General features: G+C 51.3%; 1 protein-coding gene across 9 annotated transcripts in view; it reads right to left on the bottom strand.

Annotated features, from left to right (window-relative positions):
• The window catches only part of pip5k1ab (phosphatidylinositol-4-phosphate 5-kinase, type I, alpha, b), a 69,090-nt gene that overhangs the window by 30,017 nt on the left and 20,360 nt on the right, over window positions 1-18,713 (bottom strand). For 6 of the 9 annotated variants that reach the window (XM_085978616.1, XM_085978620.1, XM_085978624.1 and 3 more), the window contains 4 exons: window positions 15,402-15,443; window positions 6,286-6,317; window positions 2,156-2,242; window positions 729-859 (listed from right to left, as the gene is read on the bottom strand). In XM_085978616.1, the coding sequence (XP_085834742.1) occupies window positions 729-859; window positions 2,156-2,242; window positions 6,286-6,317; window positions 15,402-15,443 (292 nt within the window). Of the gene's footprint in view, window positions 1-728; window positions 860-2,155; window positions 2,243-3,244; window positions 3,342-6,285; window positions 6,318-15,401; window positions 15,444-18,713 lie in introns of those variants that run through there. The other 3 variants (XM_085978617.1, XM_085978621.1, XM_085978623.1) reach the window with 2 other exon arrangements.

Here is an 18,713-nt window from a genome sequence, read left to right on the forward strand (position 1 = left end):
TCCCGATGGTCAGGGGAGTCCAGAACCAGGGGTCACAGTCTAAAGATAAGGGGTAAGCCATTTAGGACAGAGATGAGGAGGAATTTCTTCACCCAGAGAGTGGTGAACCTGTGGAATTCTCTACCACAGAAGGCAGTGGAGGCCAATTCATTAAATATATTCAGGAAGGAGTTGGATATATTTCTTAAGGCTAAAGGGATCAAGGGATATAGGGAGAAGGCAGGGACAGGGTACTGAATTTGGATGATCAGCCATGATCTCATTGAATGGCGGAGCAGGCTCGAGAGGCCTCCTCCTGCTCCTATCTTCTATGTTAAGAGGCGGTCAGACTGCGATCTCGGGACGGACGGGCGGGCGGGAGGCTCCTGTAGGCGGGGGGGGGGGGGGGGGGAGTATAAACAGGCCAAGTCCGCTCTCATCTCGCTGGTCGTGTTAAATTTAAAACGGATTGCGGCTTGTCATTTTTAAACAGAAGGGCTCGCAGCAGTGGTCGGAGTTCTGGAGACCACGGGGAGGGGCGCTGGTTCGGACTATTAATGACAGGGCAATCGCGAGGCGCAAACATCCCGATCATTCAGCGTGCTTAATACGGTACAAGCTGTGCCTTTAGTGATGGCAAATGCCGGGATAAACGGGGACGGCGCAAGTGGTGGTGACTTTGTATGTGAATTTTTTTTTTTTTTTTTTTTTAAAAAGGCAAGACGACCCAAGGCGCGTCGAAACCTTACCTCGGGAAGAAAATGCTCTCTACCACGTAGAAATCTTGCATGAGGACATCGCGCTCGGGCTTGGTGCTGAGGCTCCCCACCGTGTGCGTGATCCCCAGCTGAATGGCACCTCTGAGGGCAGAGGAGGTCGTCTGAAAGAGAGGTAAACACACACACACACACACAAATGCAAGGTCAGAAACGGAGGCAGGAACCCAACAGGCGCCCACAAAGAAACAAAAACAAGTCACTCCCTCCCCGGTCTGATACTGAAAGCTACAAACTCTCAACACGGCTGTAAACGAGGCAAGTGATTGGTTTGCACTCCGATCCACTCGGGGAAAAAAAACCGCCTTGCTACGAAGAGTGTGTGAAGCAAGCTGCGTGGGCCAAGTGTGGAAGAGCGCAGGATTTGCCACAGGACAGCCGTTCGCTTTCCCACAAGGGGCAGAAGTGCTCAGAATCAAGAGGACGACACAGCACAGGAGGAGGCCATTCGGCCCATCTCTTTGAAAGAGATGCCCAATTGGTCCCACCCACCCCCCGCCCTTTCCCCATAACCCCCTCAAGTATTTATCCAATTCAGTTTTGAAAAATGTCATGAATCTCGCCATTCCTGTAGAAATGACTCATGAGATAACACTGGGCGGCCAGCTGGTGGCGCCGTCCAAGGAAAGTATAAATACTCGGGCGTGGGCCCAGCTTGCTCGGGACGTTTTTGTAACCAGGAACTAGTGATGCAACTAGAACTCGTGGTTGTGAAACAGTTGATTAAAGCCTTGTTTTATACTCCGACCAAGAGCTTAGTAGTTTTCTTACGCCAAAAGTTACTATTGAATCTGCTTCCATCACCGTTTCAATTGTGAGTTTGTGCTGAGTTACAGTGCACCCCAGGCCGTGCCCGGGGGGGGAGAAACAGGAGGGAAGAGAAAAAGTGTTAAAACAAGGGGAAAACAATCCAGGTTCCCTGCCCCCTATCCAGGTTAAAGACAAGATCTGGCTCAAGTCCAACGGACTCCGTGGAATAATATCTGGTCCGCGATCACGCACAAACAGCAGCCACTTGGGGCGAGATGCCGAGGGGCTGTAGCAGGCGTGGAACTGTGCCCCCAACGCAAATCACTGGAGGGCACCGACCCCTACAAGGTGCACGGCCATGCACCTCTCCGCCGGTCCTGCACAGCCCAGAACCTGGTTTCCCCCACCTGCCACCCCCCCCCCCCGCCAAAGGTAAAGTTTCGCGCAGCTCCTTAAAAGAAAAATCAATCTGTATGAAAGGGAAAAATGTCACTGATGTGGCTCCTTAAGAATGGATTAGATGCTGTGAATCTCGTCAAGCAGACGCTGCTCCAATACAGATCTGCTGCGCTCAAGCCCGCCCCTTCCAAACCTCTAGCGGCCCCACTGCAAGTTAAACCCGGGATTTCCACCGCGGCTCCGCCACTCGCCTTCTTGTAGGTAGTTTCGCCCGTCGAATCCACTCCCCGGTGGCCCATCTTTTTCAACTGGATGGTGTACGAAGAGGAGCTTGCCATCTGCAAACAGCGTACAAATCAGGATTAAAGCCATCGCAAGGAAGGTCGGCCTGATGCAGGTTTATTTCATTATTAATAAAGGGTACCAGCTCAGGTTTCAGGAAGCAACTTTCCCCGCAATTGGATCCTGCAGCAGCTACACCCCAGCCCTCTGGAATTCTCTTCCTGAACCGCTCCGCCTTGCTGCATCTCTCCTTGCCTTTCCTCCCGTTACAGCAGCGACTGCACTTCAAAAAGGTACTTCATTCGCTGTAAAGCGTCCAGAGATTGCAAAAGGCGCTATATAGAAACATAGAAGATAGGAGCAGGAGGCGGCCATTCGGCCCCTCGAGCCTGCTCCGCCATTCAATGAGATCATGGCTGATCATCCAAATTCAGTACCCTGTCCCTGCCTTCTCCCCATATCCCTTGATCCCTTTAGCCTTAAGAAATATATCCAACTCCTTCTTGAATATATTTAATGAATTGGCCTCTACTGCCTTCTGTGGTAGAGAATTCCACAGGTTCACCACTCTCTGGGTGAAGAAATTCCTCCTCATCTCTATCCTTAGACTGTGACCCCTGGTTCTGGACTCCCCCGCCATCGGGAACATCCTTCCTGCATCTAGTCTGTCTAGTCCTATTAGAATTTTATACGTTTCAATGAGATCCCCTCTCGTTCTTCTAAACTCCAGCAAATATAAGCCTAATCGGATATAAATGCAAGTCTGTCTTTCTTTAACCGTGGCCGGCCGTGCCTTCAGCTGCCTGGGGCCCCGAGTTCTGGAATTCCCTCCCTAAACCTCTCCGCCTCTCTCTCTCTCTCTCTCTCTCTCTCTTCCTTTAAGACGCTCCTTAAAACCGACCTCTTTGACCAAGCTTTTGGTCGCCTGTCCCACAATCTCCTTGGGTGGCTCGGGGTCAGATTGTGTTTGATAACCGCTCCTGTGAAGCGCCCTGGGACGTTTTACTGCGATAAAGCCACTGCATAAATGCAAGCTGTGAAGCCTCCGAAGAACTCACCTCTTCCAAACATGCCTTCAAGTCTTCTTCCCGCCCACTACCCCATACTTCCCTGCTTCGTGTCTATCTCTTCACCCACTGGAAGCACTGGGAGGCTTGTAATCAAACAAAGGGCACTGAAGGAAGCACATTAAATTCACTTCTATTAGTCGTGACTAGAGCTTGTTAGCAGAATTCAAATATTCCTCTTTCGACATAGCTTCCAACAGCTCAGTGGGTGGTGCACTGTATGCTGTAGCACCGAGTCAGACAGGCCAGAGGGTCCCTCCCTCAAACTCAGCTCTGAGATGTGACTTGGCTGATCTCAGTTAGACCAACATCACTCACCTCTGAGCAAGGGAGAAGGGATTGGGGATGGGGCAGGGAGTAAAAGGAGGCGAGATTCTCCCGCGCAGGGCTGAGGGAGCGCCGCACCCGTCGGAGGGGCGGTACTGAGGGAGCGCCGCACTGTCGGAGGGGCGGTACTGAGGGAGCGCCGCACTGTCGGAGGGGCGGTACTGAGGGAGCGCCGCACTGTCGGAGGGGCGGTACTGAGGGAGCGCCGCACTGTCGGAGGGGCGGTACTGAGGGAGCGCCGCACTGTCGGAGGGGCGGTACTGAGGGAGCGCCGCACTGTCGGAGGGGCGGTACTGAGGGAGCGCCGCACTGTCGGAGGGGCGGTACTGAGGGAGCGCCGCACTATCGGAGGGCCAGTACTGAGGGAGCGCCGCACTGTCGGAGGGGCGGTACCGAGGGAGCGCCGCACTGCCGGGGGGGTCGGTACCGAGGGAGCGCCGCACTGTCGGAGGGGCGGTACTGAGGGAGCGCCGCACTGTCGGAGGGACAGTACTGAGGGAGCGCCGCACTGTCGGAGGGGCGGTATTGAGGGAGCGCCGCACTGTCGGAGGGGCGGTACCGAGGGAGCGCCGCACTGTCGGAGGGGCGGTACTGAGGGGGCGCCGCACTGTCGGAGGGGCGGTACTGAGGGGGCGCTGCACTGTCGGAGGGGCGGTACCGAGGGAGCGCCGCACTGCCGGGGGGGGCGGTACCGAGGGAGCGCCGCACTGCCGGGGGGGCGGTACTGAGGGAGCGCCGCACTGTCGGAGGGGCCGTCTTTTGGATGAGGCATTAAACCAAGGCCCCCGTCTGCTCTCTCGGGTGGATGTAAAAGATCCCACGGCTACTATTGGAAGAAGAGCAGGGGGGAGTTCTCCCCGGTGTCCTGAGGCCAATATTTATCCCTCAACCAACATCAATAAAACAGATGATCTGGTCATTATCACGTGGCTGTTTGTGGGAGCTTGCTGTGCGTAAATTGGCTGCCCCGTTTCCCACATTACAACAGTGACCACACTTCAAAAAAAGTACTTCATTGGCTGTAAAGCGCTTTGGGACGTCCGGTGGTCGTGAAAGGCGCTGGAGAAATGAAAGTCCTTCTTTCTGAATACTATCCTGTGAACCCCCTGCTGGGAAGTGCCAACACCAGGCAGGGTACAGAATCCAGTGGGACAGAACAACACAGCACAGGAGGCCATTCGGGCCCATCGCAGCTGTGAAACGTCCCTAGAACCAGTAAACAAGGAAGAGGAGGCATAGAAGTGGACCGCTGACCTTTCACTATCCTACTTCTTTCAGTATCCGACCCGAACTAAGCAAAGACGCTTTTTTTAAGACTACGCCCAAATTCGCAGGCTCAAATATAACTGATTGACGTTTTGCTCACTCATTAAGGGAACTGAGTATCTTTTGACAATCCCAGCCTTGGAATCACTTCCTAATATCCTTTCGAAGGCTCGACGGGGTAGGTGCTGAGAGGTTGTTTCCCCCTGGCTGGGGAGTCTAGAACCAGGGGTCACAGTCTCAGGATAAGGGGTCGGCCATTGAGGACTGAGACGAGGAGGAATTTCTTCACTCAGAGGGTGGTGAACCTGTGGAATTCTCTACCCCAGAGGGCTGTGGAGGCTCAGTCATTGAGTATGATAGATTTTTGGACTCTCGGGGAATCAAGGGATCGAACGAGAAAGTGGAGTTGAGGTAAAAGATTAGCCATGATCTGACTGAATGGCAGAGCAGGCTCGAGGGGCCAAATGGCCTACTCTGGCTCCTATTTCTTAAGTTTATAATCTATAATTTTGTTTCCTGTCAACGCCACCCCCCCCCCCCCAATTATAATTTCCTGCGTCCCCATTTAAAATGGAAAATGGCTATGTAAACTGGTCACGCTGCACTTACACCCTCCCACCGCTGATGGCGCTATAGCATGGAGGTATCGTGTCCTCCAGTTCCTGAGCCTAAAACTTCTACGCTGCAACCAACTCCACTGCCCAAAACTCCTATTTAGCTGTAAATATCAAATTATATTAATACAAAGAAGACAGATTTGCATTTATATAGCACCTTTCACGACCAGACGTCCCAAAGAGCTTTACAGCCACTGAAGTACTTTTTGAAGTGCAGTCACTGTTGTAATGTAGGAAACGCGGCAGTCAAATTGCACACAGCAAGCTCCCACAAACAGCAATGTGATAACCAGGTCATTTTTTTTTAATTTTTATAAAAGAGATACTGATTGAGGGATAAACATAGGGCAGGACACCGGGAAGAACTCGCCTGCTCTTCTTCCAATGGTGCCCGTGGGATCTTTTACGTCCACCCGAGGGGGCAGACGGGGACTCGATTTAACGTCTTGCCTGAAAGACGGCGCCTCCCGACAGTGCGGCGCTCCCTCAGCACTGCACTGGGAGTGTCAGCCTAGATTTTTGTACTCAAGTCTCTGGAGTGGGACTCAAACCCACAACCTTCTGACTCAGAGGCGAGAGAGAGTGCTACCCACTGAGCCACAGCAAACAGGAACAATATACAGCTTCAAAAGGGGGAAAGAGAATTAAGCCTGCATGTCCTGATCCATTTATCCCCCTCACCCCCCCCGACCCTCAACCCGAGCTTCACCCAAAGTCTACACTTGGGTCTCGACTGCCCGTCACCGCCGCAATTAATCGGTGTAAGGTATAAAACGACACCGCTGCCTCTGCCACTGACAGGATGTATTTATATCCACCTACCTCTGAAGATGGCACTCTTCTAGAAGCCAATCCTGCAAAAGGAGCAAAAAAAAAACAAGTGTCGTCAGTACACTTCACTTGGCAGAGCGCCGAGAAGGATATCACGTGTAAATCACTGCCACCTTATTTAAGACCTGTCTGCATTCTGCCAGGCAACGGCCCAACAGTGTTAAGGACCCAAAATAAGGACAACAGTGCAGAGTTTCAGTCGGTTGCCTGACATTAACCGAAGGCACACAGCAAGCAGCTGTCGCGCTGGGGAAAAACCACTGCCACCAGCTTCTGGGGAGCAGAGACTGGAGTGCGCCGAGGTCGCAAAGCTTTAGGATACGCGCTTCTGGACATCTGTGAGGCCTCGGAGGCAGCTACCAACTGCGAAAGGCAATTTTAACCAGTTTGGAGGGGCTGTGTTACACACTGGTGCCACGCAAGCTTTCAAACAGCTTCCAAACAAGGGAGGTGCGACACCGAGAGAACTTCACACTAATTAAAAGTAAAGCAATTAACACCAACCAGGGTTTAAAAATCGATAAAGGACATGTGTAGAGCAGCCACTTCCTGCAAGAATCACACTTCCTTCCTCCGCCCCCGCCACCCCCCTGCACCTGATTCACGGGAAGCAATGGCCCGGGCAATCCACTCTTGGCACCCGAAATTGGCATGTTGCACTCTCCAGCTTATCCGACATCAAACGTGCACGGCAATGGCAAGTAACAAATGAGAAGCTATTCGTCAGAGTGCCACTATGTTCTCCGCACCCCCCGCCCCCACCCCTCCACGGACGGAAAGAAGCTGTGGTTAGCTGACTGCTCTTATGTACCACTTCCTCCAACCCCCCCCCCAATTCTTTTTAAATTCATTCACTGGATGTGGGCGTCGCTGGCAAGGCCGGCATTTATTGCCCATCCCTAGTTGCCCCTTGAGAAGGTGGTGAGCTGCCTTCTTGAACCGCTGCAGTCCGTGTGGTGAAGGTGCTCCCACAGTGCTGTTAAGGAGGGAGTTCCAGGATTTTGACCCAGCGACGATGAAGGAACGGCCGATATATTTCCAAGTCAGGATGGGGTGTGTGACTTGGAGGTGGCGGTGTTCCCATGCGCCTTCTAGGTGGTAGAGGCCACGGGTTTGGGAGGTGCTGCCGAAGAAGCCTTGGCGAGTTGCTGCAGTGCATCTTGTAGATGGTACACACTGCAGCCACGGTGCGCCGGTGGTGGAGGGAGTGAATGTTTAAGGTGGTGGATGGGGCGGCTATTAATGCTTCAATCCCTGTTCCCATTCATTCCCAGATATCTCGGATCAGTAACCAGGGGACACAGATTTAAGATAATTCTCAGAATGACTAGAGGGGAGAGGAGAATGTTTTTTTTACGCAGTGAGTTGTTGTGATCTGGAACGCGCTGCCTGAAAGGGCGGTGGAAGCAGATTCAATAGTGACTTTCAAAAGGGGAATTGGAGAAATACTTGAAGGGGAAAAATTTGCAGGGTTGTGGGGAGAGCGCGAGGGGGGAGTGGCGTCGCTGGCAAGGCCGGCATTTATTGCCCATCCCTAATTGCCCTCGAGAAGGTGGTGGTGAGCCGCCTTCTTGAACCGCTGCAGTCCCGTGTGGTGAAGGTGCTCCCACAGTGCTGTTAGGGAGGGAGTTCCAGGATTGTGACCCAGCGACGATGAAGGACCGGCCCGATATATCTCCAAGGCAGGATGGTGTGTGACGTGGAGGGGGAGGCGTTCCCATGCGCCTGCTGCCCTTGTCCTTCTAGGTGGTAGAGATTCGGGGTTTGGGAGGTGCTGCCGAAGAAGCCTTGGCGAGTTGCTTCAGTGGATCTTGTAGATGGTTCACACTGCAGACAATTTCAAAACTCCTGCTTTCATTTGGCTGGCAACTGCGCAAAACTGAATCAAATTCAGTTCCCAAGACACACTGCCTTAACAACTTGCATTTATATAGCGCCTTTAACGCAGCAAGACGTCCAAAGGCGCTTCACAGGAGCGCTGGCAGACTCAAAGCCACACAGGGGAGATATTAGGACAGGTGACCAAAAGCTTGGTCAAAGAGGTAGGTTTTAAGGAGCGTCTTAAATGAGGAACGAGAGGCGGAGAGGTTTAGGGAGAGAATTCCAGAGCTTAGGGCCGATGCAGCCAAAGGCACAGCCGGCAATGGTGGAGCGCTAAAAATCAGGGATGGGCAAGAGACCAGAATTGGAGGAGCGCAGAGATCTGACGGTTGTAGGGCTGGAGGAGGTTACAGAGATGGGGAGAGGACGAGGCCAGAGAGGGATTTGAAAACCAATCAATCAAAGTTGTGTCACTTTTGCAATGGTGACACTCAATCCCCCTGCCGCTAGGTTTCCGAGCTTCGCTGCGCTACAGTATCTGAGCAGAGGCAACGAGCCTCACAAACAGGAACGGGTTGGGGCGGGGGGGGGGGGGGGGGGGGGGGGGAGAAGAAGATGGTCCCCGAGCAACTTTCACACGGCTCGTAATTGTCACTGCAGGGTGGCAAAAACAGATACCTAGCAAACGGTCCCGCACCCAATTATAGAGCAGGAGAGGGCCCTCACTGCAGTTTTATTCACATATACTTTATATCCCCGAAAACACTGGGGTATGACTTGTTCTACAGTACCCGGCTCGAGCGGTCAGTCTTGCATTTGGTGAGGCATAGAAATAGAGAAGATAGGAGCAGGAGTCGGCCATTCGGCCCCTCGAGCCTGCTCCGCCATTCAATGAGATTATGGCTGATCATCCAAACTCAGTACCCTGTCCCTGCTTTCTCCCCATATCCCTTTAGCCTTAAGAAATATATCCAACTCCTTCTTGAATATATTTAATGAATTGGCCCCAACGGCCTTGTGTGGTAGAGAATTCCACAGGTTCACTGCTCGCTGGGTGAAGAAATTCCTCCTCATCTCTGTCCTAAATGGCTTACCCCTTATCCTTAGACTGTGACCCCTGGTTCTGGACTCCCCCGCCATCGGGAACATCCTTCCTGCATCTAGTCTGTCTAGTCCTGTTAGAATTTTATAAGTTTCAATGCTCATTCTTCTAAACTCCAGCGAGTATAAGCCCAATCAACCCAATCTCTCCTCATACGTCATTCCTGCCATCCCAGGTATCAGTCTGGTGAATCTTTGCTGAACTCCCTCCATGGCAAGAACATCCTTCCTCCGATAAGGCGACCAAAACTGCACACAATACTCAAGGTATGGTCTCACCAAGGCCCTGTACAACTGCAGCAAGACAGCATTGTTCCCGACAGCTAAAGCCGGTAGGATATCCCAGCATGGGGCAGAAGGACCTGCAAATCCCGTGTCTGCCCACGAGACGGGGAGAGCTCCACGCTGCCAAATCGGAATAAACGGCAAGACAAATTCGCGACCCCCAAATCGTGAAAAAAATTCAGTTTTTGCGGGGCAAGTGAATTCCTATTTCCGACGACAAAGTTAGCACCATGTTCACATTTCACCACCTGGATTGGGCACCATCACAGAGAACGCTTAACACTGATTTAAAAAGTCTACTGCTGTTAAATTCAACTAAATATGTGCTGATAGCATCTTAGAAGTTTACGGCACAGAAGGAGGCCATTCGGCCCATTGTGTCTGTGCCGGCTGGAAAAAAAAAGAGCGTAATCCCACGTTCTTGGTCTGTGGCCCTGTAGGTTACGGCACTTCAAGTGCACATCCAAGTCATTTTAAAATGCGGTGAGGGTCTCTGCCTCTCCCACCCTTTCAGGCAGTGAGTTCCAGACCCCCACCACCCTCTGGGTGAAAAAAGCTCTCCTCAACTCCCCTCTAATCCTTCTCCCAATTACTTTCAATCTCTGTCCCTGGTTATTGACCTCTCTGTTAAGGGAAATCGGTCCTTCCTCTCCAGGCCCCTCATCATTTTATACACCTCAATTAAATCTCCCCTCAGCCTCCTCTGTTCCAAAGAAAACAACCCCAGCCAATCTAATCTTTCCTCGTAGCTAAAATTCCCCAGTCCAGGCAACAACCTTGTAAATCTCCTCTGTACCCTCTCTAGTGCAATCACATCTTTCCTGTAATGTGGTGGCCAGAACTGCACGCAACACACTAGGTGTGGCCTAACTAGTGTTTTTTTTTACAATTCTAGCATAACCTCCCTACTCTTATAGTCTAATGAAGGAAAGTATCCTGTATGCCTCCTTAACCACCTGCCCTGCTACCTTCGGGGATCTGTGGACATGCCCATCGAGGTTCCTCTGTTCCTCCACACTTCTTGCCGATACCGATGACAGACTCCCAACACACTCTAGCCACAAGGATCTTGTGACAGAGCATTGCTCAAACCTCTGAAAATAAACAATTTCTGCATAACCAAACTTGTTTTTCCTGTCTACGTGAACCGGGCAGGCAAGAAATCGACCGCTGGAGGAGTCTGCTGCGCGTTAAAAGGAAGAGTCAGCCATCACAAGTCTCCTCAGACCACTCCTACCTCTGACAGACCCGCACCCGCCGGCACTTTGCCCCGGCGTTGCGCACCGCTCTCCAGGCACAGCCCCGACATGCCAAGGGCGAGAATCCAGCATTGAGCTGCGGTGTGGGCGTTGCTTCACAGTAGCGAGGTCACACCATCCCTTCCGCAGGGAGTCCCCAGCAGCACTTCCTGCACTTTGAAGGCTGCTGCCCACTCGCACTGCAGCCCTCGGGAGTCAGGACTCGCCCTCTGCGCTGTCGGGAGCCAGGCCAAGTATCTAAAACTTAATTACGTTAATGGAATGCAGGCAGATGGCTTCCGACAGGGAGCACATCAATTACCCCACAACAGAATTCCAATATCCCATTTGGCAATCGACTAATGTAACACCAATCCGTGCGCGTGATCCTCTTAAGTGGACAGTGCCACAGGCCTGGTCACCCTCCACTGGAGAGTATGGACAGCAAGTGGCAGCAGGCTATTCGACCGTGGGAGGTGTCGCAGCCAGTCTCTAGTCCTCTCCTCGACGGACGTGCACTTCTAGTAGGGGGTTGCCCGATGGTAATTCGTGGCAGGAACCTGTGCCGATATTTCCACACCACCCCCGATCCCCAATCCCAATTGTGGTACCCCTACTGTGACCCCCAGCTAAGACTAGCTAGCTCAGTGCAATTAATTTTTTGGTATACCTTCTCAGGATGTGGGCATTGCTGGCAAGGCCGGCTATTATTGCCCGTCTCTAGTTGACTTTGAGAAGGGGGTTAGGCCTTCTTGAACCCCTGCATATGTAGTCGGGGGGGGGGGGGGGGGGGGGGGCTTGCCAAGGACAGTTGAGTCAACCACATTGGGGTGGGACTGGAGTCACATATGGACCAGACCGGGTAAGGACGGCCGGTTGCCTTCCCTAAAAAAAAAGGGCATTCGTGAACCAGTTGGGTTTTTACGCCAATCTGACAGTTTCATACCAGCTGTTTATTTCCAGATTATAATTTTTTTTTTCTGAATTCAAACTCTCCAAACGCCACGGTGGGATTTGAGCTTGCGTTCTATGGATTACTAGTCCCGGAGCATTACCATACGCTACTGTACCCACTGGTCCTTTTAAGAGATTTCTTTTGGTGAATTTTGTGCTCACAGGTGATGTAGACAGCAAGATCCCACTAAACAGCAAGATGTCATGGCCAGCTAATCGGTTCTACTGGCCAGGACACAGAGTCCTCCCCATCTCCTCTTTGTATAGTGCCTGGGGATCTTTTACGTCCACCCGAGGGGGCAGACGGTGTGGGGGGGGTTTTAACATCTCATCCGAAAGACGGCAGTGCAGCGCTCCCTCAGTACTGGCACCGGGAGCGTCAGCCTAGATTGCGTGCCCAAGACTCGAGCCCACTAGGGCGTGCTCGGTTTGTTTTCCCGGAGTCGCGAGCAACATTCCAACAAGTCTGTGCAGAATCAAAACACTCGGAGTTAAACACAACCTAATTAACAAGGGTGCGTCTAAGTTGTAACACCCGGAGGCTTCTGTCGCAGTGCACAACTAAAAGCTTGGAATGGGCGCTGCCCCTTCCTCTGCAGATTCGGTTCCCTTTTAACCGCGACTCGTCTCTCAGCCACCGCCACACCCTACCGCCCCTGCGGCCCCCACCAGTATTATTTTAATCTAAACCACAAAAGTTTCACCGATACACATGTAAACTTGTTTGGAAGTTTAATTACATATTAAACGAAGCACTGTAGACAGCCCATTACCACTTACTGCCAAAGTCAAGTGCATGCAGACAGATTACCGAACTACAGGCGATGCGCAAAACTCTGCTGCCTCATATCGGAACTCGCACCAAGTCCCGTTCACCCATCAGCCCTGTGCTCGTTGACCTACATTGGCTCCCGCTCCAGCAACCCCTCGAATTTACAATTCCCACCCTTGTTTTCAAATCCCTCTATGGCCCTCGCCCCCTCACTATCTCTGTAATCTCCTCCAATTCTGGCCTCGTGCATTCCCCCCCCCCCCCCCCCCCCCCCCGATTTCCATCGCTCCACCATTGGCGGCCGTGCCTTCAGCCGGCTGGGCCCCGAGCTCTGGAATTCCCTCCCTAAACCTCTCCGCCTCTCTCTCCTCCTTTAAGACGCTCCTTAAGACCGACCTCTTCGACCAAGCTTTCGGTCACCTGTCCTAATATCTGATGCGGCTCGATGTCGAATTTTATTTGATAATCGCTCCTTTGAAGCACCTTGGGACGTTTTACTACATTAAAGGCGCTGTATAAATGCAAGTTGTCACTGTTGGCTATCTGCTCTGCATATATAATTTACCAAGAGCTAACGGTGTAAAGAAAGACTTGCATTTATAATCGCAAGACCTCAGGACGTCCCAAAGCGCTTTACAGCCAGTGAAGTACCTCTGAAGTGTTGTAATGTAGGACTAGTAATCCAGGGGCCTGACCTAATGATCCGGAGATGAGAGTTCAAATCCCACCACGGCAGCTGGGGAATTTAAATTCAATTAATTAAATAAATCTGGAATCAGCAATGAGATAATGGCCAGATCATCTGTTTTTAGTGATGTTGGTTGAGGGATAAATATTGGCCCCAGGACACCGGGAAGAACTCCCCCTGCTCTTCCAATAGTGGCCGTGGGATCTTTCTACGTCCACCCGAGGGGGCAGACGGGGAACCTTGGGTTTAACGTCTCAGCCGACAGTGCTGCAATCCCTCAGTACTGGCACTGGGAGTGTCGGCCTGGATTTTTGTGCTCAAGTCTCTGGCGGTGGGACTTGAACCCACAACCTTCCGACTCGGAGGCGAGTGTGTGCTACCAGTGAGCCACGGCTGACTCCGTAGCATGCTGGGTACTAGTTACCAACCAAGGGGAACTCATTCCATGGTTTTACGTGTCTCCTTACACCTTCAACCCAGTGTCCAATCTTGGCAAGCACTCCCCTCGCCCCCCCATCCCTTTTTGGGGTGGAGAACTGGGTGACCAGATGTAAGGGGGGGGGAGAATTATTTCAAGAACATCTGCAGTTTAATCATTTATCTGAAACACTGAAATCAACAGGCTCTTTTCAGAACAGTAGCCAATTTAAAACCGGTTGAACAACCTAGTCCAGAATAACTGGCAAACCAGTTTCAGCAGCACCATATCTAGGTCTCCAGTGACGTGCAGGTGTGGGTGAATTTTTCCCCTTCGACGCAAGCTGCAATTACAGATTCTGCCCGTCCAAACTTGCGTCTCATGTAACTGTCTTACTCTAGGGGGAGGTACTGGTGGGTACAGGTCTGTCACTGGGTGGGAGAGCGCCAATTGGAGCAATTTAAGGGATCGAACTATCACACAAGAATCGTATCACAGCACTGAAGCTATTTCCCCACAACAAACATGAACAAAGAAATACATTTCAGGAGGAAGAGGACTGAAAAGCAGAGGGGTTATGTTAAACTTGGATAGAATCTTGGTTAGACCACACTTGGAGTTACTGTACACAGTCCTGGCCTCCATAAATTACAAAAAAGAGGCGCTGGAGAAGGTGTAAGAAAAAAAGATTTACAGGGATGATACAAGAACTGAGGGGTTATAATGGATGCTGAGGGGCGGTTTCCCCTTGGCTGGAGAGTCTAGAACCAGGGGTCACAGTCTCAGGATAAGGGATCGGCCATTTAGGACTGAGATGAGGAGGAATTTCTTCACTCAGAGGGCGGTGAATCTCTGGAATTCTCTGCCCCAGAGGGCTGTGGATGCTCAGTCGTTGAGTATATTCAAGGCTGAGATCGAGAGATTTTTGGACTTTCGGGGAATTGAAGGATATGGGGATCGGGCGGGGAAGTAGAGTTGAGGTCAAAGATCAGCCGTGATCTTATTGAATGGCGGAGCAGGCTCGAGAGGCCGTATGGCCGACTCCTGCTCCTATTTCTTATGTTCTTATAACTATCAGGAAAAACTGCTTAAAAAAAAAAGGGGTAGGCTCAGGGGCGACCTAATAGAGGTCTTTAAGATTATAAAAGGGTAGACGTAGAGAAGATGATTCCACTCGTAGGGGAATCCAAAACTAGGGGGTCATAAGTATAAGACAGTCATTAATAAATCCAATCGGGAATTCAGCAGAAACTTCTTTAGAGTGGTTAGAATGTGGAAATTGCTACCACATGAAGTGGCTGCGGCCAATAGCATAGATGAATTTATGGGGAAACTAGCTAAGCACGAGGGAGAATTCCCATGCTGCGCTTCCAATAGCATAGATGCCTTGAAGGGGCAAGTTAGATAAGTACACGAGAGAGAAAGGAATAGAAGGATATGCTGACAGGCCGAGGTGAAGTAGGGGTGGGAGGAGGCTCGTGCGGAGCATAAACACAGACCAGTTGGGCCAAACGGCCCATTTGTGTGCTGGAAATTCTCCGTAATAAGCCCAGTGGCCGGGCCATGCAGCCCATACTCTCTAGGTCTAGCTAACACACAGTGAACACCCAATATTGAGCATTTCACTCACACACACACACACACCAGCCCACTTAGCAAGCAGCTACTCTACAGATCGAACACGTACACAGCACAGCTACTAACCCCGGGCTAAGCAGCTCTCACCAAGCACATTCGGAATAGGCACTGCACCACCAGTACTAGCTTTCACATGCTACGCACTCGGCTGTTCTGCACGCTACCACACAGCAACAGCAGCTCATACATTACCTCGCACTCTCGTCAGGAGCTGCCAGTACCACAGGCGCAGTTCTACACCAGAAAAGAAAAGACCCAATGAAAGGGAGCACGTTAATCGCTGCAATAGGAAAAAAGTTAGACGCCATGCAAGAACTTTTACTTTCCCCGAACACCAGATTACAAGAATGATTTCCAGCGAAGAGATGCAAAAACCATTCTATACAATTCTCTGTAACCAGTCAACACTAACTCTATACTACAGAACTGCCATCAGCAGACTCGCATTTCTCCAGCGCCTTTCACAACCTCAGGACGTCCCAGAGCGCTTTACAGCCAATGAAGTACTTTGTTTGAAGTGTAGTCACGGTTGTAATGTAGGAAACGCGGCAGCCAATTTACACACACAGCAAGCCTCCACAAACAGCAATGTGATAACGACCAGAAAATCTGTTTTAGTGACGTTGGTTGAGGGGTAAATATTGGCCACAGGACACCGGGGAGAACGCCCCTCCTGCTCTTCAAATAGTGGCCGCGGGATCTTTTACGTTCACCCGAAAAGGCAGACGGGACCTCGGTTTAACGTCTCATCCAGAAAAAGGCACCTCTGTGCAGCACCCTCCAGGACGGCATCAGTCTAGATTACGTGACCCCACGACCTTCTGACGCGGAGGCGACGTGCTACCAACAGAGCCACGGTGGACAGCGTGTCGAATTGCGTTTTACAACACTCCTGTGAAGCGCCGTGGGACGTTTTACTACATTAAAGGCGCTATGTAAATACAAGTTGTTGTACCAAAGCAAGACCCAGTAATCGGGAAGAGCAAGCGACCCAGCGGGAGAACCCTTAGGCAAACTGCCCGATCAAACAAAGGTAAGGACGGCCCCCGAACAGCACACAGGACACACCGAAGACAGCTGGCAGATAGTCAAGGACAAAACCTCGCCAGTTTTTTCCCCCCTCCCTCGCCTGTGCGCTGCCCCAGCAACTCACAGTGGTCGAGGTCGACAACACTACATGCAGGTGACACGAGATGTACACTTAACAGAAATCGTAGATTCCCACGCCAATTTCTTTTAAACAGAAGAAGTAACTCATTTCATTTCCCCTGTACGGTCAGCCGGTTGAGAAGGAGGTTTGCTCATAATAATGTAAAGAGAGACGAGAACACATTCAGGTATTTAGGCTGCTGGTTCTTCTTTTGCACCCCCTTCTCATACATTAAAAAAATCCATCCTGAATACATCAATCTTGCCACATGCGGGAAATGAGAACATAATAGGAGCAGGAGTCGGCCACACGGCCCCTCGAGCCTGCTCCGCCATTCAATAAGATCATGGCTGATCTTCGACCTCAACGCCACTTTCCTGCCCGATCCCCATATCCCTCGATTCCCTTAATGTCCAAAGACTAGGACACAGATTTAAAATTTTGGGCAAGAGATACGGGGAGGGATGTGAGGAAAAACTTTTTTTCCCCCCACAGCGAGTGGTGAGGACCTGGAACTCGCTGCCGACGGAAGTGGTGGAAGCGGAGACACTCAATGTTTTCAAGGGGAGACTGGATAGGCACTGGAGGGAAATAAACTTGCAGGGCTACGGGGATAGAGCGGGGGGAATGGGACTGACTGGATCGCTCTACAGAGAGCCGGCACGGACTCGATGAGCCGAACGGCCTCCTTCTGTAATTCTATCTTGATTATACTCAACGACTGAGCATCCAGCGCCTTCTGGGATAGAGAATTCCAAAGATTCACAACCCTGAGTGAAGAAACTTCTCATCTCAGTCTTAAATGGTCAACCCCTCAGAGTTTTATACATTTCAATGAGATCGCCTCTCGTTCGTCTAAACTCCAGGGAATATAAGCCGTGTCTCCTCAATCTCTCCTCGTGGGACAATCCCCTTACCCCAGGAATCAATCTGGTGAACCTTCTAAGGCAAGTATATCCTTCCTTAGGTAAGGAGACTAAAACTGTACACAGTACTCCAGGTGTGGCCTCACCAATGCCCGGTATAATTGCAGTAAGACTTCTTTACTCTTTTATACTCCAATCCCTTTGTAATAAGGGCTAACGTACCATTTGCTTTCCTAATTGCTTGCTGTACCTGCATGTTAACTTTGAGATTATGATGCATTTAAGGGGAAGCTAGATAAACACACGAGGGAGAAAGGAAGAGACGGTTATGGTGATACGGTGAGATGAAGCAGGGTGGGAGGAGGCGCGCGTGGAGCATAAACACCGGCATGGGGCCGAATGGTCTGTCTCTGTGCTGTAAATTCTACGTTACACCTCGCGCTGCCTGCTATAGTAAGTTTAGCTGCATGAGCCAGTCAGTGAAAATGCTGCTATATCAAAATCCAACGACATAACTTCTAGCAGAACAGAAAAATCGATTCTTTAAAAACAGCATATACAGAAACATTTAATAATAATTTAACTTTGTCATTGTACAATGCACAAGTACATGAACAACAAAATGTGATCTTGCAAGCTCCCATGAGTCCAGTACAAATAACATTAACGTAAATAGCACCGTCCTGGGAGAAGCAAAGCCGCTGCGTCTGTGCGCGCCGCCATTCCATTTCCACCATTCCTCCTGTCCGACAATCTTCAGCCCAACACCCGGGCCTGCTCGCCAGCCGCCCCTCCCGGGGCTCCTTCCGTGACCTTCACACCAACCGCCCCTCCTCGGGGCTCCTTCCGTGACCTTCTGCACCTGGTCTTCCCTGATGGTCACTCCTCCAGGTACTAACCAGGCCTGGCTCTGCTTAGCTTCCAAGCCTTGCCAGCGACCCTGTCCCTAGTCCCAGGAACAGGGCTGTAGTGTATTCCAGTGTCAGCTTGGCTCTGCGGGTGTCAGAAGATTGTGGGTTTGAGCCCCACCCCAGTGGCCCAGAGCACAAAATCTAGGCTGACACTCCAGTGCAGTGCCGAGGGAGTGCTGCCCTGTCGGAGGTGCTGTCTTGCGGATAAGACATTAAACTGAAGGACCTGTCTGCCCTCTCGGGTGGACGTAAAAGATCCCACGGCACTATCCAAAGAGGAGTTCTCCTGGTGTACTGGCCAATATTAATCTCTCAACCAACACCAATACAGAGACTAAATCATTTACCTCATTTGCTGTTTGCGGGACCTTGCTGTCTGAAAACTGGCTGTTGTGTCTGCCTCCACAGCCGTGACTACACTTCAAAAGTGGTGAGAATGTGGGACTCGCTACTACAGGGAGTGGTGAGACGAATAGCATAGATGCATTTAAGGGGAAACTAGATAAGTACACGAGAGGGGTAAGGAATAGAAGGATAGGGCGGATGAAGAAGGGTGGGAGCAGGCTCATGTGGAGCA

Source organism: Somniosus microcephalus, unplaced genomic scaffold (assembly GCF_052327205.1).
Source record: "Somniosus microcephalus isolate GS21.2 unplaced genomic scaffold, FLI_Smic_1.0 unresolved_chr7, whole genome shotgun sequence".
Classification (NCBI taxonomy): domain Eukaryota; kingdom Metazoa; phylum Chordata; class Chondrichthyes; order Squaliformes; family Somniosidae; genus Somniosus; species Somniosus microcephalus.